Raw genomic sequence first — 24660 nt, forward strand, 5'->3', positions numbered from 1 at the left:
CAAAGACCATGACTTCTGTCTTTTCTTCGTTAAAATTCAGAAAATTTAAAGACCTCCAAGCTTTAAGGTCATGTAAACACCTTAACAGTGGTTCAACAGAGTAGGAATCAGCCTTTTTGAGGGGGACATAAATCTGGCTGTCATCAGCATAACAGTGAAAGGAAATGCCATGTTTCCTGAGAATGGAGCCAAGTGGGAGTAGATAGAGAGAAAATAAAAGAGGGCCAAGCAGCAGAGGAGGACAGATACTCACTGTCCCAGCAGGTCCTTAAAGCGTGTGTCTAGTTCTATGTGATACTTGTGCAGGTAGCCGAACAGCTCGTCTGTGCCGAGAACCTTTGCGATGCGGACCAGCTGCAGAGTAGAATACAAGCGCAGTTAGAAAAGCTTCAGCTTTAACATGTTTGCAGAGCTGTTTACTGTCATCTTTTCCAAGCCAAGGCTCAGTCTCTGAGGGACAAGTCCAAGTCAAAGCATATTTATAACATAACATAATGGTGAAGAGTTTTAACTCTTCACCATTGTCGAGTCTTATCACAGTGTTAAGTTGGAGAAACATTCATGTGATCATTGTCATGGAATTGTTAGTCACTGGCTTATAATCGACTCATCCTATCACATCAAAACATGATGCAGTCTGTAGCTCACATATACACTTCCTTTTACTCTTCATTAAAGGAAAGCAACTGTTAATAATACTCAAATCTAAGACCACAGGAGTCTGGTGTCCTTCAGGGTGACTTGAAGGTACTTTTGAGGATTTTCCCAAATTTCTTAAAATCCACAATAAAAAAAATCACGAGCGAGAGCATGTACGAGCCCAATTCTCCTCGTGCAAGCTCTGTTGAAAAGTTTACGGTGTCTGAACGTCCACCCTAAACCCTAAATCCCTCTATCACTATATAGAGCGGGGACTATATAGTGGACTTTATAGCAAACTCAGTTAACTGACCGTTTGGACAGATGGTCACTTAGTTTTGCTCCATAGGTGACATACTTTCTCCTCCACTTTATAGCCATCTTTGTTATTAGTCACCACTGTCAGGTATTGACAGCGGGCTGCTGTGACAGCAAATCCCATATTGCTTTGTGAGGAGAGTTCTCCCCACAAAGCATTCCAGGATATATCTACCTCTTCTGAGGCCTTTTTTTGTATCTTCTGATACACTTCATAGACACATTTTCTCTTACGACCCTCTGCCATTTTTCAAAGAAAGAATCACACCTCTATCAACCATTAACTTGCTGAACGTCACTAAATGAATTCTACTATTGAAATGTTACCGAACTGAAGTTAAACTGCTTAAATAAAGATGATCTGCTAAAAAGAGAAGTACATTTCTGTATGTGTGAGCTGCTTACATGCTGTGTTGCATATTTAGAGGAAGTGGACAGTGTGACTTCAGATGCCTTTACTGTTTATTATTGTTGTTTAATTCAAACATTATGTAAGCCAAATAATCCGGACATTTAAACAGCTCTCATTGTTGGCACTCTGTCACTAAAATAGAACCTCGGCAGCGTTTCATAGTTTCTCATTTCCAAGATAATTTTTTTCTAAGCAGTCATGTTTCTGTGGCCTCAGTGTGAAACCTAACTTCACACAGCAGGGGGCGCTAAGGGGGCACGGTACCCTGTTAGATTCTTTCAAAACCCCAAGAAGATCCAGCATTATCCCATTTACAATTAACAGGCTTTTCTTTGGATTAAAACACATCTATAGGAAACATCAGTTTTATATTCAGATGATTTAGATTAGTTTAAATAAAAAGCTACTTCAGACTGGTATTTAAAAAAAATAAAGGCATTAAATAAAAGCCTTAAAATAAATGCACTAACAGATTTATTCAGAGTGATCAGCCTTCATGTTTACTTTAAGCTTTAGATCTGTAGATTGAAAGTTAATTTTAGATAAAATACATGATGTGCCTGGTGGACCATTTGTGATGATTTGGGCAAATGTTCTGGATCCCCGTTCTGTTGAAAGACCCAATGACAAACCATTTTTAATGTTATGGCAAAGGCCACCACATTTCCTTTACAATACATAACACCTTTCCCAGAATCTTTGGAAGAAAAACAGACCCACAGCATCATAGGTCCCCCTCTATACTTAACAATGAGTATGACGTGTTCACTCTTAGCTCTAAAGTTTATCAAACTTCATATGTTAAAATTTGTCCTGTCTCCCAAACAACCAGTTAGCATTTTAATCATACCAGAAGGCTGCCATAGGAACGTGTCAGTGGTGATGCTTTACCTCCATTACTGCCTTGCTGTCACATCATTGGACCTAAGACATCTGCCTTGTTTGTCTCAGGTCCAGACTTAAAAAGTGTTTATATTTGGCCTGACTGAAGCGATGAACAGGTTGATTTTGATTTTTATCTTAAAGCCATTTCCCAGCTTCTGATAACCATTTAATATCGGCCTGATGTTCTACTTTCCCACTGTGTGCAGAATTGGACCTTAATGTTACATCATAATTTTACCAACCTGAGGTTCTAAAACAGTCAGGTCAATAAAAAAAAATAAGTACCGGTATATGTTAAGATATGCTTCAGTTCCATTAATATTAGATGGATCTTCACTAAAATGGATATCTTTTCCTTGTATTACTTGTTTAAAAATTTAAAGATAGGATTTTTTTTTTGTTCCCACAAACTAAATTTGGGTTTTTCAATTTTTCTTTTCTTTATCTGCTTCAAAAAAATAATTGAGCTCATCTAAAGGCTTTTTCCCATATCACTATGAAGGAGCGCCTATCAGTGTAGTCACTATGCTGTGACCTCCTCATACCTGGTCATAGTTGTCCTGGCCGTGGAAAAACGGCTCCTTAAGGAAGATCATGCTGGCCAGCATGCAGCCGAAACTCCACATATCTAAACTGTAATCATACATCTGCATAGAGAAACAATTTGAGTGAGAAATTTCAACATGGGGTTTATTTCATATTCCCGTTCTTTAATAAAGATGTTTGTACCTGATAGTCCACTAGCAGCTCAGGGCCTTTGAAATAGCGAGATGCTACCCTGACATTGTATTCCTGAGCAGGATGGTAGAATTCAGCCAAACCCCAATCGATGAGACGAAGCTGAAATACAAGAGAATGTCCACTCGTTTAATCTGACCTGCCACTGGCATAAAAATAGGAGATAATAATAGGAAAAAGCTTCGACTAAACATGCTGAAGTAGAAAATTAACCACTGACCATAGAATCTATGGAAGCTAATTTTTAATAACAAAAAGTACAGTTTCTTATGCAGAGGTATCCTTCTCACTACCGAATCCTACATATTTGACTGAAAAAGAACAAAAATTAAGTTAAAAAAATTGGTGGGGGATGTAAATTCCCATCTTTCAGGGCTGAAAGGTATAATTAGGAACTTAATGAGGAAACAAGATTTGTGAGCATTACCTTCCTTAGCTGGTGGTCAATCATCACGTTGTGGGGCTTCACATCCCGGTGCATGATCCCCATACTGTGACAGTAGTCCAGAGCCTGAAAGAAAACACAGAACCCTCTGAATGTCTGATTCCTGTTCTTAGCTCCCTCTGCCGCTACAGCTCAGCTGCTTCGAGTAGGAATAATGAGCCACCACTGCTTTTTCCTTATCTGAAACCAGTGTGTGGATATTACTGACAAGCAGTTTCAGTGCAGGGCATCTGAAAATACAACAGCCTCCAGAGATCTGGATTCAATATATTATGCAACTCTAAGAAATATTTTCTGTTATATCTATGAAGATCCTCATCAGTCATCCAGGTCATGGTCAAGATTGACCATGTTTACGTCAAATTGCCTAGACTGAAGTTTTTTAAAGCGTTTTCTGTTAGGTTTTCCATAATTAGTCTACCTTCCTTAGTTAAACATGGGCATATATGCTATTGACAGAAACCTGAGAATTTTGCTAAAAGCTGATGAGAAGCATATATATCAATGCCAAATAGTTAATACTACAAGCAGCTTAATGGGAAAGAAATGCTGTCAACACAAATCTTGCTCCCAGCTGTTCACAAGGTGCCGTCTGCACAGATAATTATCTCTGCTGGAAGCAGAGTTCTGTGATATATTTGTCATAATATATGCAAGATTTATTCATCCAGCAGCAAAAAAAGATCAGAATAAACACTTGATGTAAGGACTTTCTTAACGTGGTCTTTTCCCCCCAAAAAGGTTTAAATCGCGGCCGATATTATGGTGTTTATTGAACACCTATATATCCTGTTTAGCTTAGTTAGATAGCCAAAAAAAGCAATTAAATGGAAGCACCACAAAAAAAAAACAAAAAAGAAGAAGTTGGACACATTCATTTCGGCATTTCAAAATAAGGTTAACACAGTGATTACAAATTGTATCAGCTGCATATATCCATGTGTTCTTGTTTAATTTGAATATTAGCTTCCCTACTACAACTCATTTTTATCAAGGGCCCAGACTCCCAGGGGCCTGACACCAGAACTGTGTGGATTGGAAGCCCTAAGGTTCAGGAACCTTTAAAGATTACACTGGCAAACACATAGGATGTTGCCCTTTAATGTTCATCTCAGGCCTATTCAGACAGCATACTAAAAAACAGAAGCTGAGTTATATGCTTCTGAAATCATTTAAAAACCTTTAAATTGAGAAAAATAATCAAAACAAAATGAAGATGGGCTAAAAAAAGATATAAATCCCAGTTACATGTGTCCCTAAATAAGTCTGGGACAAATATTGAAAGTTAGTAGTCATTATCTTGTTAATTTTGTGGTTAGATAACAAAAACCAAAGTATTTTTGTAAACAAAAATACTTTGTTGAAAAAGACATTTCTCAACTGATCTGACCTTCCAGTTTCAGTCTTAAAAACATCCTGTAAAACCAAAAACCTTTGCACAAACAATATGAATGTTGTGCAAGCTTTTAAGCTTAGGCCTTGTTTTGGTCATTTAATTATGAAAAGAAAAGTGAAAGAAAGAGTGTGTCAAAACGAAGGCAGAATCTGAGCAAATGTTTCCTTAGAGTCAGACCTGAACAGAGATCTTGTGTTTCGCTTTTTTAATCTGATTTAAAAACACAAAGCATAGCTTTTATATGACCCTATCCTTTCAAATCCAGGTCAAACTACATAACGCCTCCACCTCCTGAGGAGGATGAGGTTTTTTGCAGTGAGCAGGCCCCTGCATAAAACCTATGACTCTGTGGTGGCATCAGCCCTCCTCTATGCTGTTGTTTGCTGGGCCCCTAGGAGCACAGAGCAGGACAGAAAGAGACTGAATAAACTGGTGAGAATGGACCACTTCTGTAAAAGGATGCACTCTGGACTCAGTGGAGGAAGTGGCTGAGAAGAGGGTGCTGTCCAAGCTTACATCCATCATGGGCGACACCTTTCACCCTTTAGTCAAAGACTTTTAAACCCTGTTTGTAAAATATTATCTTTACAAATATATATATACACACAAGTGTTCAGTTCATCTTACCTTAAGCAGCTCATACATGTAATAACGGATATCGTAGTCTGTCAGCTTCTGGTACAGCTCCTGTGGGGAGGATGAAAGCAACTTGCGTTTTAAAAGTTTGCAGCTGCAAGGTGTCGGCAGTTTCTACGCTAACAGGAAGGTTATCGATCCCATGAGTGCATGGATGGTAGTTCTGAGCAAGCACAAATCATGTACCTTAAAATCTGTGTTATTGATGTACTCAAAGACAAGCGCTGGTGTTCTGGACTGCAGAGAGAAGACAACAAACACACAGCTTCACTGAAAGCGGCAGCAGGTAAGTGGAGATCACTAGCATAACTGGATTAACAGGGCCAGCATGCAGCAAAGTGAGGGCAGGCTTCCCACTCACCACTGGGTCTTTGACCGTGTCCACCAGACGGATGATGTTGGTTCCTCCTCGCAGGTTTTCAAGGATTTTTATTTCCCGTTTGATCTTCTTCTTCTTGACAGGCTGAAGAAAAAAAATGACCATTCAACAGAGATAAATAAGAGGGAGGTCAATCCTTTGGTGGAAGCTTTAAATGGTTTACAGTGGACTGCAAAAATATTGTATAATCAAACCTCCTGAACATTTGCACTTGTATACCCCATTAACACTACCCTCCGAAAACCGATCCATGGCGAGTTAACCATACAAGCAAGTCAACATGGTGGCGCCCGTAACATTCAGGAAGTTTGATTACAATTGTGATATTTCGTTGTTTGCGGAGAGTCAGGCGAAGATGGCAGCCTTTGGTGAATTTACCTGACAGAGTCGGAGCAGAATCATCACTGGAAATCGTGTGGCATGGTAGGGAAACTAGTATTTCTATGATGGCTGAAGTTTCATGATTACGAAGGCTGACTCTAAAGAGATGACGCGGTCTGTTCATGTGCTCTTTTTAAATCAGAGAACTGAGCCAGAACTGAACCGCGCTGAGCCCTACTAATGAACTAGTACCAGTTTAGGGCAGATCAGTTTTGTCTGGCGTCGTTCGTTTCAGTTTTGCGTGCCATTTACACTAAACAGTTATCTCTGTTAACTATATCAGTACTTGGACTGATCTTGGCATGTTTTCAAAAGGGTAGTGTAAATGGGGCTATAGTCATGCTTGAACCTCAAGTTTGCTTTATGTGATGGAAGGACACAAAGTGGTGCATTACTGAAAAAGATGTATGGTTTTCAAAAGTGTATTAGCTTTTGCCCCCTGGGACGATAATCTGTAGAACCACCATTCTTTTTAGAGTCAGCTAAAAGTCTTATAGGGTCTGTTTCTACCAGATCGGTACGTCAACACTTTGCCCGGCAACTCTGACCAGCCTCCATGTCCTTGCTAAAGAGAAAAAGACCAAAAGATGATGCTGCCATTATAATTCTTCACTGGCAGGGAAAGTATGTTCAGTGTGACAAGAAGTGAAGCTTATACCTTGCATTTTCAATGTAAGTCAAAATGTTTACTTACTCCCCCTTTCCCACTGACCGAAAAACAAGTTTAAACCCAGGCTTTCAGGGGCAGTGGGAAGAGCTCACTGACCTATGTCTACCTGCGCCAAACGTCTCAGCAATCTCAACAGGTTAAAATTGCCTTGGCTCTGATCAGCATCTGATCTGTTAAATTTACATGATACCATTGTGCACAATGTACGGAACTAGACTACTACTACAACCTGGATTCCTTACATGTTGCTTTTCATTGCTTTCATGATTTCTGCCGCACTGGTCGCATCATCAAAGCACGTCCCCATCTTCTTTTGCCAGTGGGAAGGGAGCCAAATGCCGATTATTAGCGGGTTAACATGCTATTTTCAGTGGTAAAGAGGCTTTAGTCTCATCATCATCTTACTTAAGACTCAATTAAGTTGAGTGGGGGTTCACCAATACAACTTTTTATTTCTGATATACTACCGATATTGCAGCTTTGAGTTTGACTAACACCAATATTGACCTGATACCATATCGGCATTAATCCCACGTACTTTTATTGCTTATTTTACAGTATGTTAGGTTAGAAAAGGTACCTATGACTAGTCATGTTTCAGTCATCAAAGATCCACGTTTAGCTCCATATCTGCACTAGATGAGCAGATATATCCTGAAATGCTTTGCAAGAGCTCTCCGCCCTAACCATTACGGAATTTGCTGTGACAGTGGCCTGCTCTCTAAAAGCAACAGTGGCAAGAGATAAAGATTGCTTCCGATTGTTGTGAAAATTTCGCAGCCAGTGCAGAGATGAGGCAAATAGGGGAGCCCTTTTAGCTCAAACTTGTTGAGTTAACCTGGAAATTTGGTCGCACCCTAGTGCAGTTGTTTTCAGACATGGCACACCTGAGTGAGCACCAGAGTTCGCTGGAGCTGAATCGAGACCACCTCTTCAGACTGCACTAGTTCGATGCACATTAGATTTTGTTTTCACACTAAGTGAAACAAGACCAAATTTAGATCAATCTAAATTTAGATCAACCTAAATCTGCAGGTGTGAAAATACTCTTAGCAGGGAATTGATTGCACTACATTTGATTTAGCAATAAACTGGAGTGCAAAAATAGCTCATTCTTTTTAGATGTTTGTTTGTAAAGCATTCTCAAAACATATCACCATCACTTTATATAATAATCTTAAATGAAGCAGACTCTGTAACATCAAGGAGGATTGAGTTGTCTCACCTTGAGGATTTTGACTACGACCTTCTCATTGTTTGTCACATTAATAGCCTCGAACACCTCGCTGTACTTCCCTCGGCCCAGTTTACGCACAAGCTGATAGTTGTCTTGATTGCTGGAGAAAAAAAAAAAAAAAAAAACAACAACAAATGAAAAAAAACAATCTGAAGTAACTGAAATTGTTCTGTCCTGCTGACACCACTGTGGCATTTTACCTCCAGTTTGGCACATGTGCATCATAGTCCCAGTACTCTCTGTTCTTCTGTGTGTTGACGTCGGTGTATACCCGAGCCTTGCTGCTGGCCGGTGAGGATCCGGGCATCGCTGGCTTTGGGGCTCCGTGTACGGGAACGTCTCCTCCCTCGAAATACTCGGCTCGATACTGAAGGGCAGCGCAGCGGCAGTGCGAGGTCTGCAGCTCTAAGATCCCTGCGCTGTGCTTACCATTGGCTTTGGCTGCTTGTCGCCTTTGACAAAGGTTGCCAGGCCAGTCTGAAGCGGCCGCTGTGCAGACGGACAGAGCTACTATAACTGAGTGAGTGAAACCCCTGAGAATGTGTGATGTGATGGGATGAAGAACCGCCAGCTGTGGGGAGAAGGCAGAACATATCCCGGAAGTTAGTCCTCAGCAGTGGCTTTGAGTTCTACAGCATATTACTTTCTATGTTCTACAATGCAGTAGAAAGGTATTTACCCAAATAAAGATTTCTTCCATTTTTCTACTGTTCTGTTTTTTTGGACACTCAAAAACCTTTATTTTCTTTTTCCATTCAGAGGTAGACTTTGGCTTGTTATTCTACTGCATTGTTTGCTGTATTTGAGCTTAGGATCCCAAACGGATGGTCAGACATTCTCCTTCAGGATTTTCTAGTAGAGAGAAGAATTCATCGTTCCATCAAAAACAGTGAGCGTTCCTTTTTCAGACTGATGGATTTGACCAAATGTGTTTCTTCCCATTTCTAACATATCATTGACTATTAAGTTGTTTGAGACCTTTTTGCATAATTTGTCAGTCAAACAGAATCTGAAGGACTTATTTCTACAGTTCATACAGAGATCAGGCCTGACTGGTTAGACAGAACTACACTAAAAAATGTGGTTAATCACCATTAAAACACAGGCAAAAGATTTTAGAGTGGTTTGAAGACTGTTTCTACATTAAAAATGTAACTCATAATTTAAAAAAAGCTGTCTAATTACCCCAGATTTTCTTAGAGTTTGATTTGAAATGCTTCAGCATGACAACAAAAAAGGGACAAATCTGCAATGGGGCAAATTATATATCACAGTACTGAAATGCATTTTTCCAAATGACACCATCAGGGTGCTTCCTGTCTGTAAGTGGACAGAATAAAGACTCACAAATTACAATAAAAAATAATAAAATACTACTAATAAGGAATTATAAAATATATCTTATGGAGTAATTAAAACCATGAAGACAAATGAAAAAGGCATTAAGATATCAAAGTAAATGAGTAAGATAACCACTATTTTAGGCCACAATATTTGAGGATTCAGGATAATAAGAGCAAACCTAATAGAACATTTTAAAACTCAATGTAAATTACACACATCAAGTATTTATATGCATAAAGCAAAAACCATTAAAGACATGAGGAAAAACTAATATAATGTTGATCAGATAGTCTGAAAGTAACCGATAAAAACTGTTAAAAGGAAATTTTACTAAAAGGAAATAAAAGTTTAACATTATTCTATTGATATGGCTTCTCTTACTACGAGCACAAGCCAGATGGCAAGTATGTGAACCCTGCCTGCCTGAACAGGATCTCTGCTCAACCAGTTTAGCAGCTAGTCATTCTTTTAAAATTATCTCTTTTTTTTCTAGACTCTAGTTTTGTAAATCTTGGACCAGATAAACACACAAATGTTTGAATGGGAAGAATATTTAAAAAACAGATAAAACATTTTCCTTTCTCTTTTAGAATAAGAATTTTCATTTATCAAGATGACAATAAATTTCAAATTTTAAATGTCTTAAAAAAAACCAGACTTTACAATGTTTATTCCATCACTGTTTTTTGTATGAGAATAATAAATGAATATTACACTATCTTATATATTACAACAAATATGATGAAACCCAGGAAAGCAATGTGGTAGATAGATTATAAATAAAGTTATATATTTTGCGCTTCTTGCTTTCTATTAACATGGCAGTTAGCTTTTATTTCTGTTAAATGTAGTATTTATTTTTTGAAAGCAGTGTCCATCTCTGTAGAAAACAAACTCTCTGATATTCCAATCCTTTGACCAAAACATCTGGTGTTAGTTTTGTAAAGTTTGTACTCTACTGATCCTGTTGTTCCCACAGACCCACCAAAGACACAACCTCTACTGTGCAACACACCAACTGTTCCGATCAGGATTTCCTTATGACGGGAATTGTTTGTTTTTAGTATTATAAAAGGTTTCTAGTTTAGTTACTTAAAATAAAAATCACACATTCTTTTGCCAAAGCTACAAATTACACACAACGATGCATAAAACAAAAATGTCTCTCAAAGTAAAAAAGGCAAACTATGATGCAAATGTCAAGTAAAAATAGACGTTAAGATCTAAGCTGTAGCCTATATATATATATATATACACACACACATACATTATATAAAATTTGGACGTAATTAACAAACTGAAGTCGACGTAAATACCACAAGCTTCTTTATAAAAGATTTATAATATTAACTAGTGTTTAAATAACTATACGTAATACATTGTAATGAATCTCACGTTTTCTTTTATTTCTAGATTTCTCTCTTTTTCCATCCTAAAAACAGTGAGAAACATATTAGGAAGTTTGTAATTTGAGCATCTTTTGCGGTTATGTTCCCAGATTGGCTGCTCTAATGGGCCTTTTTATTAATCCACCGTCTGCTCTAAATCAGTGTAGCCGAAATTGGGTTATTATCCTAAGTGTAACTGCAGCGTTTGGTATAATTTTTAATCAAAACACGTCATTAACACCTTAAAGACTGTTCCCAACTGTGGCGGGATCAGTTAGCATCGTATGTGATGGACTCAGCCGACGCTAACGAGGCTAACTACTGACGGTCGCCTAGCTAGTTAGGACTGAGTAAAAAAAATAAAGTTTGAGTACAACCTGCGGAGAAGGAGAAAAGTGTACCAGCTGACTGCCTCTCTGTGTGAAAAAGCAGCTTAAACCGATCACACTAATCAATCAAACTGATCGATTAGTGGCGTACTTTCCGAAAGCTGAAACACAAGCTAAAGTTAGCTGCTAACCTCGAGCGGAGAGAGACTCTTCAGTCATTAACGGTCGCTCGCTCGCACGCGCCTTCAGCAGCTGTGTCCTCGCGGTGATGGTGGCCGCCAGTTTCGAGGTGATCGATGAAGGGGTTAGCTTATTGATCCTGACAGATGGGCGGCGGCGGTGGTGGAGGTGTCTCCATCAGCTGCTGATCATCTCCTCTGCAGTAAACATCACCCGGAAGCTAACCGAGCGGACGCTCCACCACACCAACGCTAAAATCACTAGTTTTCTTGCTTTATTTGAATGTAAAAAGAAATATATACGTAACTGTGATCAGCTTTTGTTTTAAAGGGGCTAAAATATGAAAAATAATTTATATTATCCATATTTTAACCAAAAAATACAAATAGCACTATTTAAAAACATAAGTACAAAACAAAGTTATGCCTAAAACGTGTGCGTATATATATATCTATATATAGATATATATGATTATATACATTCATATATGTATATATATATACATATATATATATATATATACATATATACATACATATATATATATATACACATATATATATATACACATATATATATATATATACATTAACTTCAGATTGTGTAGTCAAAAATCTATTTAAAAAATCACTACAGTTAAACCTATTAAATAATTTTTTTGATTTAAAAACTTTTAAAATGGTGAAAAAAATGTACGTGATTGTTTAAACGTATGTTAGATTATTTATCACATTTTTGATTTTAGAAAATTAAGGTTTTAGGTTTTAAACCCTGTGGAGAGGGGAAAGTTAGAGAGATTCCAAGGGCCTATAAATGAGGGGGCCCAAAAGGATATATTGCTCTATATATTTAGAAATAAGTCAAATCAAGCAGTTTTCTACAGTAAAGGACAAATCAACCCACCCCGTGAAGTTGCAAGAAATGCAGGGGGGCAATAGGAATTGCCTTTCAGTGGGCCCCAAATTCGTGGTGGCACCCATTTAAACCTATATCCAAATATTTGTACACCTTATAGAGCTAATATAGCAATTATTGCAAGAAAGTACGTGTTTTTTTTTTTTCAGTTTTGTACAGGCCTTGTAAGGGAGAGAGCAAATATGTGAACAGGAATCTGCACTTGGATTAAATCAAAACATTTTGGCTAAATCAGGCAATATAGCTCGAAAATCTCCTCTTAATTTCTTCCCTACCTAATCTCCTTTTAATTTTTCTCACTTGTTTCATAATAAAAAATAAAAATACTGCCTTAACAAACTAGCTTACATTAGTGAAAAAAAATCTTGAATTCACCATAAGAAGTAATCACTATTAACAAGATTTGTTTAATTGATTTTATCGATTAATCACGCAGCCCTAATTCTGGCCGACATCGCAAAGCTTTTATGTAGTAATTAACTATGTCGATCTCCTTGAACAGACCATCACCATGGTGAAATATTACTATGGCAGCATCATGCTGTGGGGACAAGAATGCTAGTCAGAGTTAAGGAGGATACTTGAGACTGGAAGTTGTAACTTTTATATAATAATAATACAAGAAAAATAATAAAACACACTGTAGTGTGTAGTAAAAGTCGCTGTATCTTTATCTGCTTTAGGCCCTTTCTCTGAATAGCTTAAATGCATTTGGATTTTAAAGACAGACACACAACTTATTATAAGGGTGGTTTATTTTAATATACAGTATGAACAGGAGTCTATAATGATATCCATATGCTTCAATGCATTCACACCCCTCATACTCCAACAGGAGATTTTGAAGCAGACTCACCAGGATTCAAACCATGGCACACAGTCCCAAACCCCAACTAACCCCCCCTCCCCGTCATGATTTCTACTCCAAGAACTTTCCTTTAAATATACTGCAAAGATTGTACAGAATATAGAAATCCACACAGTAAACTAAAGTACACACATCTTATTTTTTTTATTTATTATTTTTACCTTTATCCTTGGTATAAACCAACACATAAGTGGCAAGTTTTACTCAGAATGTTGTCTCCTGTTTGGAGCAGGAGCAGGCTAGGATTCTGTGGAAACGATTCAAGGCCAATTAAAAACAAATAATAACATAACCTTTATAAAATCTACTACTTTTATAAAAGCAACTACTTTTCTGGCAAGTGAGCAACGTAATGCTTTGTGGGGTTAAAACCTTGTGATAACTGGTGGAAATGAAACTAAGCCGCCTGCAGAGTGCAGCAAGCTCATTCAGAGTGAATAAAAAAAGCAGGTAACATAAGCACTATACAGTTCTCAGTTTACAGAGCGTATACACACAATCTATAATATAGCAGACTATTCCATGAATCAGTAGTCATAAATATTACACTGTGCATGTTCTATTGCACAAGTCAAGTGTTTCTATGACACTATAGGTACGGGAGTTAGTTACCTACGTGTCATTTGTTTTAATACAAAGATACAACAACACAGATTTTATAGGACAAGGGCTATACAGTTTCACAAATTCATGTGAAATCTTTTCTTCTTATTCCTCTTAGGATGCTGCCCTAAATTAATCAAACCTATCATACAACAGTAATACTAAGGTGAGATAATTATCCATGCACAATGAAATGATTCTACCTAAGATGTGGGAAGAAACCGCTGCACACGGCAGCTGCTGAACAGGAGGGGAGAGGTTAGCTTTCAGCTTCACTGGACGGGAATATTAAATAAAAAACAAAATAAGCACTAAAGAGGTGAGCATAAGAAAACAAAAACAACCAAAATAATAAAAAGGCACATGTACTGAAGAGGAGCTGACGACGCACTCACAAGTGGGATGACTGTCTGGAAGCTTGAGCCAACTTTCTCAACAACAGATTCAAAGGTTACGAAACGAACGACCACATGCAACCACAGACTACAGTCCCAGACTTTACAAAGGAAAAAAAAAACTGTCCCATGTTCCAAATTCACATCTTTTTTCTTTCTTCTCAAGTTTCTTGTTCTGTAAAGGAGGAGGATCCTGATTCCCTCTGTGCCCTTGGACTCACTGAAACAAAGGATGAGCTGAGTCCTGACGATCGGAATAAAAGTGAACGTGTTTAAAAAGCGGCTGAGCTGTGGATGGCGCCTGTTTCCTTCTTGATAAATGTCATGTCTAGGGCTCATTGGATACAAGGAGCTTCGGGGAAGTTCTCGTTCTCTGCAGTGTGCTGCACCGTGTGCTCCTGCAATGCTGTGAGGTCAACAAAGCGCTCGCCGCACCACACGCACTTAAACTGTGTCTCCCGTGAGTGCACGCTCTGGTGCTTGGCCAAGTGCTCTCGCTGCTTGAAGCTCTTGTCACAGTTGGCACACTTGAAGGGCTTTTCGCCTGTGTGGACCCGTCGGTGACGCTGTAACTCAGAAGAGTACCTGAAGCGCTTCTCGCAGTCGGGGCACTTTAGCGGCTTCTCCCTTGTCGGGTCGCACCGGTGCTGGACGAACTCGGAGGATGACACGAAGCGCTTGTCACACAGAGAGCACTTGAGCGGCTTCTCCGTACAGTGGGTGCTTTGATGCCGCTGCAACGTCGAATTCTTTTTGTAGCCTTTGCCGCAGACGTCGCACTTGTAAGGTTTTTCTACTTCGCCTCCGCATTTGTGCCGCAGGAGTTCCCCCGACTGGCTGAAGGACTTCTGGCAGGAGGCACACTTGAAGAGGCTTTCCATGCCATGAACCTGCTGGTGGTAGAGCAGGTGAGACGGCTGCAGGAAGCCCTTGTCACAGAGGTTGCATTTGAACGGACGATCAGCTGGGTTTTTGTGAGTGCGGCGGTGGCGCACGAGAGCGTACTGCTGCTTGAAGCTCATTTGGCACTCTTCGCACTGAAAAGGCCGCTCCTCGGAGTGTGTGCGTTCATGCTGCCGCAGGTCGGACGGCCTCTTGAAACTCTTTCCACATGAGCCGCAACGGAACGGCCTCTCGCTTTCCGGCTGGCACTGATGGTGCAGGAGCTCCGACGATTCTTTGAAGTGCATTTCGCATAAGTTGCACTTGAAAAGGTGTTCACCCGAGTGGGCGTACATGTGCCTCACCAGGTGAGAGCGGTGTTTGAAACTCTTCTCACATACAGCGCACTTGTACGGCCGCTCAGAACTGTGCGTGCGCTGGTGGTGTGCCAAATGCGAGGACTGGCTGAAGCTTTTTTCACACGTGTCACATTTGTATGGCTTTTCCCCCGTGTGGATTCTTTCGTGGCGGGTAAGCTCAGAAAGATGGCGGAAGGATTTGTGGCACACTGAGCATTTGTACGGCCTGTCAGGCGCAGAGGCCTCAAATGTGGGGGGAGACGAGGCGTTGATGACTGCGCCGCCACCGGACGTCTCTCCGGTGGACGGCTGCTGGGGGTTGGCGGCTGATGAGGTCGGGGTGACGTTCCCTGAGCCCGGCCGGTACGTTTTCTCACAGATTGAGCACTTCATAGGATTGTTCCCATGAGAGTTGTGATGTTGAGCCAATGAGGTGAGCAGCGAGAAGCCCATTTTACAGACGCCACAGACGAAAGGCTTCTGCTCCACTTGCACGCACTGATGCTCCAGCAGGTCGGTTGCCTGGCTAAAGATCTTCATGCATTGTGTACACTGGAATGATCGGTCCTGAGTCACCATGCACTGGTGCTCATGAGGATTGGCCAGGTGTGAAATGTCATGTCCACATGCACCACATTTGTGCCCTCTGTCTGCCCCCACCTGCAAAGAGGCCTGCTGGGCTTGGACAACATGTTGCTGGGAGAGCTGGGGCTGCTGCAGAGAAGGGTCTGGCTGCAGGACGACTCCATACACGGTACAGCTCAAAGAGTTGTCAGCTGCCTGAGGGAGAGTGTGCACAACAGAGGGTGGAGCCACTGTATGCTGCTGTTGCTGCTGCTGCCATGCCTCCGTCATCCTTCCACTGTGGATGCAGGGAGATCAGCGCTCAGAGGGGGGAGGATTATATCCCAAATCTGACACAAGGACGGATGCAGAGGGATAAATGGGAAGCCAGCCTTTAATGGGTGCTTCAGAATTCCTTTAGTGTTTAAAGAAAAACCTGGAGAGACAAAGAGTATAGAGAATAATAAACTACAAATACAAGATAATACTGAAATAATGTAAGTATGAAAGCTGAATCGGTGAGGGAGCAGTCTAGCGTCTGAAAACAAAGTGCTATATAGTCAGATTCTTGCTTCTAGTAATGGTAAAATGAATAAATAAAATAAACATCAACCACATTGTTTGTTTCATTTGCCGTTTACATCATGCAGATGTTGTATGGTTCAAGAAAGTCCTTTAAATGACAGTAGTCAAAGTACCTTAGACTCCAGAATGAAAACACAGTCAAAGGGTCCGTCTATTTCCTGGAAAGCTAAGCGGTCATATAGGGGTTTTGTGTTTTAGTCTAATTCTTTAGGTAATTCCTTTGTAAATTATTTTAAAACAAAGCGTTTTATTTAAGGTATACGGATGTATTTTCTTTGTGGGTGAGGCTTAAAATGCTTCTGCTTCAGTATGAAGCTTGATGTTAGCATGATAGCTGCTAACGGGTTGGAGCTTCCTCTCATTTACTAAAATAGAATAACATCCGGGGTTTCAAAGTGATAAAGCACAAAAATAAGCATTTTTTTTTTTTTATTGAGGACTTTCTGAGGCACCGCGACTCGTAGAGGGCATGGTACACCTATAAAAGCGGCAACATTTAGCTAGTTTGATGCCAGGCTGCGCTGCGGAGGGAGCCCGGATCAGAGCAGGCCTCCTCGGAGCTGCAGGGGGAAAAATCCGCCTCCTGCAGCCGAGCCGCCCCGCATCCGCTAAAAAGAGCAAACCTCCATCAGTACCCACAAAAATCCGCCATAACTCACCGGGTCTCCTTATCGACGCTCCTCATTGACGTCTCCGGTCTTTAATCGGCAACCATAGGTGTTTTCGGTACTCGAGGACCCGGCGGCTGAGGGGATGCGGTCGAAGCCGGACGCCATCCTCCAGCAGACGGACGGACACCGGAAACCACCACGCAGCGACCAAACGCCGCTGTGCTGCAGCAGTTACAACCGCTTCATGCTGGAGGAAAATCTAAAAGCAGCAAAAGCGGAGCTCCGGTGTTTATATATGCGTTTCGGTATCTGTGAAAAAATGCTTTCAAACTAACAAAAAGGCGATCTGGAACTGATTAAAACATGACAGCATGTAGTACTTACTTTGGCCAGCAGGAGTCCCTGTTTCGCTATATCGCACAATGTAACCGCAACCTGGTTCAAACCCGCTATGAACGTATTCACCCAATGAACTTTGTCAGGTTCTGGCATATTATAACCAAAAACTTGGTTTTAAACATTGGGATTCGATGTGGAATATCACACAAAAAGCGATGCATATTTAAGAAGGTAAAGAACAATAATGCATTGTCTTCAAACTGTGGAGGCCCGTTTTATTGACACACTTTTTTCTAATCAAATGTTTGATGTAAAATTTGTAGAAATTACCAGCATCTGATTCTAAAGTAGATTCACATGTAAACAGGGCTAATCCAAACTAACACTTATCAACCTTGTCAAGTGGATCAGTGATTCCAGTAGCGGTTCTAGACCAAATGTACCAGGGGGCCAGGAGGGGCCCAGTGTGTTTTTATGGGGGCACAGAAAAGCATGAAATAAAAAACATGGCAAGGGATTCAAATATATTAATATAGCTGCATGAAGTGAAATTTCTATTCAATTAGGTTTAATCAATCAATATACATTCATAATTTAGGAATTTTACATCTTTTTGACTTAAGTGGAAGTGACTTTAATTTAAAATGACCATTTTCTATAAATTCTGAATTATAACTCAAGAAAACCTAATAAATTCAGCTGTAAAAATTAGAGTCGTTTTTTTTTTTCTATTTGTTTTGAAAAAAACATTTAACAGATGAAAACTGGGATCCTATCTCAATACCACTGAAGTTATTAACCTAAAAGTAACCATGTCTGTTCCAGCGCATATCATCATTAGAAATTCTTTGAGTATTATGTCTTCAGTACAGGGGGGGACATACACGGTGCATACTTTTGCGTGTGTCACATGTAAAAGGATAATGTAATTTTGTTCATTTCCGTGAAGTAGGATGTGTATACAGTATATAAATACGTCTTGTGATGCAAAGGATTGTGGGATTCCTTATAGCTCCTTTAGTAGCTACCAGATAGTAACATGGCAAGTTCCCAATGCTAACAAACTATGATAAGAAGCATCCTCCTTCTTCTTCATACCTTCTTCCTTACTGCCTCCATATTAGAACGGTGCCTATCATGGCGACCGCTGATGCTGACTTCGCTGTGGCTTCAGAGTTCTTAACAATTTGCTGTATTCGGATCAAGCCTCAGGGCAACTCATAACCTGGGGTTATGAGTTGTGGCAGGATGCAGAGTGAGGCTTATCAACTGATGGGGTATAGTGTGGTTTATATCCTGACTGTATTTATGAAAAGAATTTCCTGCTTTTTGGTTTACATTACAGTCAATCCAGGGATTGCCACTGTTTCTAAAATGAACTTCCCAAATTATTTCCACAATACACCTATTCTATAACAACTGTATAAAATATAAAGCCAGCCTTCAGGGTCATGAACTGCTCACCTGAATTCCCAGTCGTCCTGATTGGTGCTCTTCAGTGTCTCATTTAACTGTTCTCATAATAATAATAATAATACATTTGATTTAACAGAGCCTTCCTAGAAACTCGAGGTCACTTTACAGAAATAGAAATTAAAACACAGGAACATAAAAACTCATGTCCTCTTTGGGGTTGAGGACCTTTAGTTTTTCAGCTTTACTGTAGCTCTTCACTACAGTAGATGTAGCATCCAGATTGTCTGTGACCCTTTAAATCCTCCCTTAAAACTCACCTTTTCAGACAGGCATAATCACTTTTATCCTGGGAGTCAAATTACCTCACTGTTACTCCTAATTCCTGATGGTATTTTGACTATACCTTCAATATTCTTTACCATTTTCTTTTTTTTTTCACACCCCCACAATGTTTCTTAAATGGAATATGTTATTGTCAATATATTGGGATCTTAGAACTGGTCCTAAAGCTAATAATCGATCGCAACAGAAGGTAAATACCATCGCTCTGAACTTTACTGTTTTTGCAGATTTTCATTGATGTACAAAAAGCAGCTATGGATTTAGGGTAGTTTATTTTTTTGTTTTTTTTAAACATGCCCTTATTTTATTATAAACCTTCACTGTAAAGAAAGGAAAATGTTAAATGGAATAAAGTTAATAAAATGGAATAAAATATCAAATATAGAACTTTATGTCAATTCAAGTTCCCAATTTATGAGAATGTGATACTATTGGAATTCATTTGGAAGAGTAAAACAATATAACTGTTTGGTATATTGATGAATATGATCATTTGTAATGTGAACAAGAAATATATATAGTATGTGGCAGCTGCCCCCTGAATTTATGTACGTAATTAAAATACATTGAAATACTAATCCCTTATTTGTCCAAAAGCCAATTAAAACTTGAAGGCTGTAATTCATTACTTAATAAAACTATAATATATACTACTATATGATGTACACTATATTATTTATGTTTATATAATTTATAATATAAAATAACATTTCTAAGAGAACTGCTTGTGTTATCTGTATGAATTCAATTAAATTCAATTCAGTTTATTTATATAGCGCCAAATTCACAACACATGTCATCTCAAGGCACTTTACAGTTCAACCAGATCATACAGTCAAATTGATACAAAGTTTTCTATCTAAGGAAAACCAGTTGATTGCATTGACTCATTGACTCAAATACAATCCCTCACACTAAGCTCACACTGAATGTGATAAATAATTTTTGATTTCATATTGACTGGGTTAATTAGAGGGAACAATTGTTCCAAAAACTTGATGCTTGCACATTGCAGATCTTCATAAAAAATAAAATTTAAAAGTGGAGATATTTTTAGTTTCTTTTGCCAAAAAAATTAGGGTTAAGAAGAAAAACACTGTGATTTGAGGAAAGAATAATAATTTAGAGATCAAGAGAGTTACAGGTGAAGCCACTGAAAGTGCAACAGCTGAGGAATTGGGTGAAGATGAGGAAAATTATGTTGGTAAAAGTGGTGATAATGAGAAGAGCTAAGAATCAGAGAGAGAGAGAAAAAGAAAAGAGAGGAAACTGATCTAGAAGAAAATTGACAGATCAGGAAATCCAGCTTATCCAAATGGAACATTCTCTGTATGAATTCAGGTGCAGAGAATGTCATCTTTTAGAGCTCTTTAAAGTGATAGTTGAAATCTGTTTTTTGTATAGTAATGGAAGGTCGTTATGACTTTGACTTACAGAGTTTTATCCATTTCTGTATATATTTTGTGGAACATGTTTATTTATGAGTTAGCTATACCTAAAAGATTTTGAGAAAATGACACAATAAAATATTGCGGGGTTTTATGTGTGTGTTTTCTTGAATCTATTTACATATGTACTTGTGTATTTTAATGAAGATGTCCAGCTTTTCCACCCTGCCTTGACAGTTTGCACCCTTTTGGGACTCCATGTAACATTTTACCTTTTTATTTTTTCTTGGCCAGTTGGCCAAAGCAGAATCTCAGCCAAAATATGAATTTCTTCTTTGGATAATTCCTCATTATTACAGATGATTTAAAACAATTTGTGGAACCTTTGCTTAATGTAAAAGGGAGTTCTCAAAGCTTTCTTATAACATTATTAAAATATACATTGACCTCACCTATACACCACCATAATGCTTCTTCCATCGTCCCAGTTAATCTACAAGAGTGTGAAAACGTTTTTGCCTCCTTGAAAATGTCAGTTTTTTTCCTTATATTTAAAGGTACAATGTGTATTTTCCAGCGACATCTAATGGTCAGACTGCAGCAATTTCAGCCATTTTAATTTAGTCCTACAAGGACTGTTTCATGTTATACCTCTGCAAGCCTACGCAAGCCCCCTTGCAGAAAATCGTGTTGGGTATAATCGTCCCCATTGATTCTTAATGAGCAATCAACACCACAAATTTGTGCATTGTGGGGTTAAGGGCCTTGCTCTCGGATCGAGAGTGGCAGTCTGTGGGAGTGGGGCTGGAACTCAGAACCTCTGGATTCCACTGGAGTCATCACTGCAGTTTAAATTTGTAAGGAAGGCGTATTTGAATGCCAAATCATTCTGGCCTAAACATGTATATAAATGTACTCTTTATCAGACTATATTGTCACAAAATTTAGAAAATTTCTATTTAAAAAAAAGTCCTGTCTTAAAATCTGTTTTTTCTTTTGTGAATTCAATGCAGGCTAGTTAGTTATACGTCAGCTTGTACACCTAAATTCGGCCAATCAAATATCAATGGTCATCTGTCAATCAAATTGTTTCAGTTATAGCATCTTTACTTATATGTCGCAGCTAATATACGCAACGGTTGAAATAAGAATCATTTACTTTCCCATTGAGTTCCGTCCCAGTGTTCACAGGGATGGACGTCTGTGTCTTCGGCAGGCGTAGAGCTAACAGAACTGGCAGCGTTGCGAGGCAAGGGCTCAAACATGTACGGCTGGAAGCCTTCTACACCAAACCAAGCTTCTGCCGCCCTGGCGTCCTCTTCCAAAACAACTTTGTCCCCACTTTCTTCCTCTAAATAAAAATGTATGACAGAGGAGACTCATCCATGACCTCTGACACCAATCTCTCCTCCTCTTGTATGTTTCCGCTGTCCATTGTGTTCCTTGACAGTGTTGTTCCTAAGTGCTACTTGGTCCCAATGTAATTTCCCATTGGTAACCTTCTAGCCCTAAGTTGCTAATTGGTTAGCAAGATTCCTCCGAGACACAGGGCCACAACTAAAAAGGTTTGCGAATCATCCGCCACTACAATCCCGCCCCTTTGATAAAAGATCAATCACATAAAGTCGTGCACCACTCGGGAGAATTTGGAAATGGAAATGCAACAGTTGGAACAGCCGCATCCCTACGACTTTAAGTAGTTAAGAATCAGCTTTATAATATTTCAGTCCTTTATGCCTGTAAAAAAAAAAATAAAATGTTTTCTTTAATAGATTTTCTCCCCAGAATGGGTTTCATAATAAGGCCTTCAATATTGTAAGAGCTTCACTGGCAGCAACCCTTTCTAGTTCCGAAATAATACAGACTAAATGAAAAATCACACAGAGCCTGTTCATTTCAAACATTATATTATTTTCTTCACGTTGACTTTGAAACAACCTCATAAACCAAAGAGTAAGAAAGAGCATGCTCGGGCATGCAATGATGTCACAACATGATGATGTCACCAGGTGCGAAGTATAAAACATACAGTAGCAGAGAGTTTGTTCTTGGTATCATTCAGAAACTCTGGGACGTCTTGGTACCCGCTGAGAGGTAAAAGCTAGCATTTATTTTACACCGACCTCGGCGCCCCGCCCTGCCCCACCCTTCTTTGACAAGAGGGGAGGAGCTCACAGACTGACACCAGATCGAGCAGGCTAAACAAACATGCTGGAAGAAAATAAATAAATATATAATCAAAATAAATACATAAAAATCTCCTCCAGTCCAGAATGTGTCTGAAAATGACACAATATGACTGGTCCGAAAAGAGGGGAGGGCGGCGAGGAGAGAGAGACAAAACAGTGCATGCCATTTTAGAATAAACAGGGCAGATGGAGGTTCAGGTCAAATTATCTCCTCATCGCCCAGCCCACATTTAGTATTTATTTATTTTTTCATTGTAAGTCCAGTTAAAAATGAACATTTCAGAGGGGAAATGAATAAATACGAGGCACTCAGCATTCTCTCTGTCTTGCAAACTGCAAAAAGTAACAAAGTCGGATAATAATGAAACATCGACATATATATTAGTGTTTATAACATAACAGTCTCCAGGCTGTACAAAGGGGGGAGAGGTTAAGACCTCCTCAGTTACTTTGCGTGTCTTATTCTCTGCGTGCTGATGTGTGTGTGTGTGTGTGAGTGTGTGTGTGTGTGTGCATTTGTGTGTGTGTGTTTGGACTTATAAATCCCACCCACTTATCGTAAATTCAGGCGTGTGCTGGCGTCTGATTCCAAAAATCAAACGTGAATCTGGTCCGATTCGGTGCCGACAGTCGAGGTGATGTATGTGGGGTGGAGCTGAGTTGATTAAAGGGATAGAAAGAACGCACTTCTTGAAACCTTTCCTCATGCAATGGTTGTGTGTGTTGGTGTTGGAAGGAAAAAAATAATAAGGATGATGACAGAGCCCTTTAAAATGGATCTACTCTTGCAGCATAGTTTTGTACGTAGCGCATAGTGCCAATAGAGACTGGAGAGGGGAAAAGGGTTAAAGGATAGAAAGTGAGCCATGCTCTTGGTTTGCATGATCATCATGGTAACCAGGAAACAAGGGATTGCTATATTCTCATGTAAAGTAGCGCCACCTTCAGTCTGTCGGTGATGGACAACCATGCATGTGTGTTCCATTCAAAGCTGCTTTCTTGACTCAAAAAGGTTTTTCCTCCTCATGTTTGCAAGCTCAAAGTATGCATCTAAAAAAGGAAGGAAGGAACCGAAATGGGCTTCAACAGAAGGGGAAAGACCAGTAGCAACGATAGAAAGGCTCTGCTTTGTCCATCTCTCTGATCCAACACAGGACGTCCATCTCAGTTAGTAATAATATAATATATTGTAGTTATCAATATGTCTTTGAAGATAATAACTGCATAATGTTTAAATAAAGAAGTGGATGAAAAGAATGGCTACTCCAATATTGAGTAAAATGACCATAACCACCAGAATAGAGCTGGAGCCCTGAAAGACAAGAAAGGAAGAAACAGTTAGGTCACATTACTATAGATATGTAACAACATAAATACGTTCCCTTACCTCTATGATTCAGATATCCATGCCCAAATTAAAATAAAACTACAATAAGATTTATCAACTTCATTCGCTTATAACCACAGGCAGCGGTTTTTATTTTTCTAAAAATAATCCAACCTTTGGTTGCTTTAGTACAATATAGTCGCCCATAAATATGAATACACAGAATATAGGTTATTCAAAATTAGCTTTACATCCAACACATGTTCCCACCTGATACCTGATAATCTGATACATACAACCACACTCTGGCTTTGTAATTCTGTTAACCTCTTTGGACAAAATGTTACATCATTCTACATCCTTACCCACCCTTTGCCTTTTAATGGGTTTATCAAACCAAAGTGGAACTTTATTTATTGCACTGCTAGCTAACCACAAGCAAGCAATTCTGGTGAAATGAAAATCAAGGTCGAACATCCACCTATCAATGAGGAAAAAAT

General features: G+C 39.3%; 3 protein-coding genes across 4 annotated transcripts in view; all 3 read right to left on the reverse strand.

Annotated features, from left to right (window-relative positions):
- The window catches only part of LOC107082777 (casein kinase II subunit alpha'-like), an 18110-nt gene extending 6502 nt beyond the window's left edge, over positions 1 to 11608 (reverse strand). The window contains exons 1-10 of one of the 2 annotated variants that reach the window (XM_015371619.1): positions 11389 to 11608; positions 8337 to 8707; positions 8125 to 8236; positions 5831 to 5932; positions 5656 to 5706; positions 5461 to 5520; positions 3420 to 3503; positions 2984 to 3094; positions 2800 to 2901; positions 254 to 354 (exon numbers count right to left, since the gene is read on the reverse strand). In XM_015371619.1, the coding sequence (XP_015227105.1) occupies positions 254 to 354; positions 2800 to 2901; positions 2984 to 3094; positions 3420 to 3503; positions 5461 to 5520; positions 5656 to 5706; positions 5831 to 5932; positions 8125 to 8236; positions 8337 to 8443 (830 nt within the window). In that variant the 5' untranslated portion in view covers positions 8444 to 8707; positions 11389 to 11608. Of the gene's footprint in view, positions 1 to 253; positions 355 to 2799; positions 2902 to 2983; positions 3095 to 3419; positions 3504 to 5460; positions 5521 to 5655; positions 5707 to 5830; positions 5933 to 8124; positions 8237 to 8336; positions 8708 to 11245 lie in introns of both variants that reach the window. The other variant, XM_015371620.1, reaches the window with a different exon arrangement.
- Positions 11609 to 13083: 1475 nt separating this feature from the next.
- Positions 13084 to 17499, reverse strand: znf319 (zinc finger protein 319). The gene is made up of 2 exons (XM_015371642.1): positions 17208 to 17499; positions 13084 to 16399 (listed from the first exon to the last, which is right to left on the reverse strand). Exon 2 carries the CDS (start codon positions 16252 to 16254, stop codon positions 14494 to 14496), a length of 1761 nt encoding a protein of 586 aa, XP_015227128.1. The 5' UTR covers positions 16255 to 16399; positions 17208 to 17499; the 3' UTR covers positions 13084 to 14493.
- A 5044-nt stretch (positions 17500 to 22543) lies between these two features.
- Positions 22544 to 24660, reverse strand: part of LOC107082792 (junctophilin-3-like) — a 23275-nt gene continuing 21158 nt past the window's right edge. Inside the window, exon 5 of the mRNA XM_015371652.1 lies at positions 22544 to 24145. Within this exon, the coding sequence (XP_015227138.1) occupies positions 24065 to 24145 (81 nt within the window). The 3' untranslated portion in view covers positions 22544 to 24064. The remainder of the gene's footprint in view (positions 24146 to 24660) is intronic.

The sequence above is a fragment of the Cyprinodon variegatus genome, unplaced genomic scaffold (genome assembly GCF_000732505.1).
Source record: "Cyprinodon variegatus isolate N-32 unplaced genomic scaffold, C_variegatus-1.0 Scaffold61, whole genome shotgun sequence".
Taxonomy (NCBI): domain Eukaryota; kingdom Metazoa; phylum Chordata; class Actinopteri; order Cyprinodontiformes; family Cyprinodontidae; genus Cyprinodon; species Cyprinodon variegatus.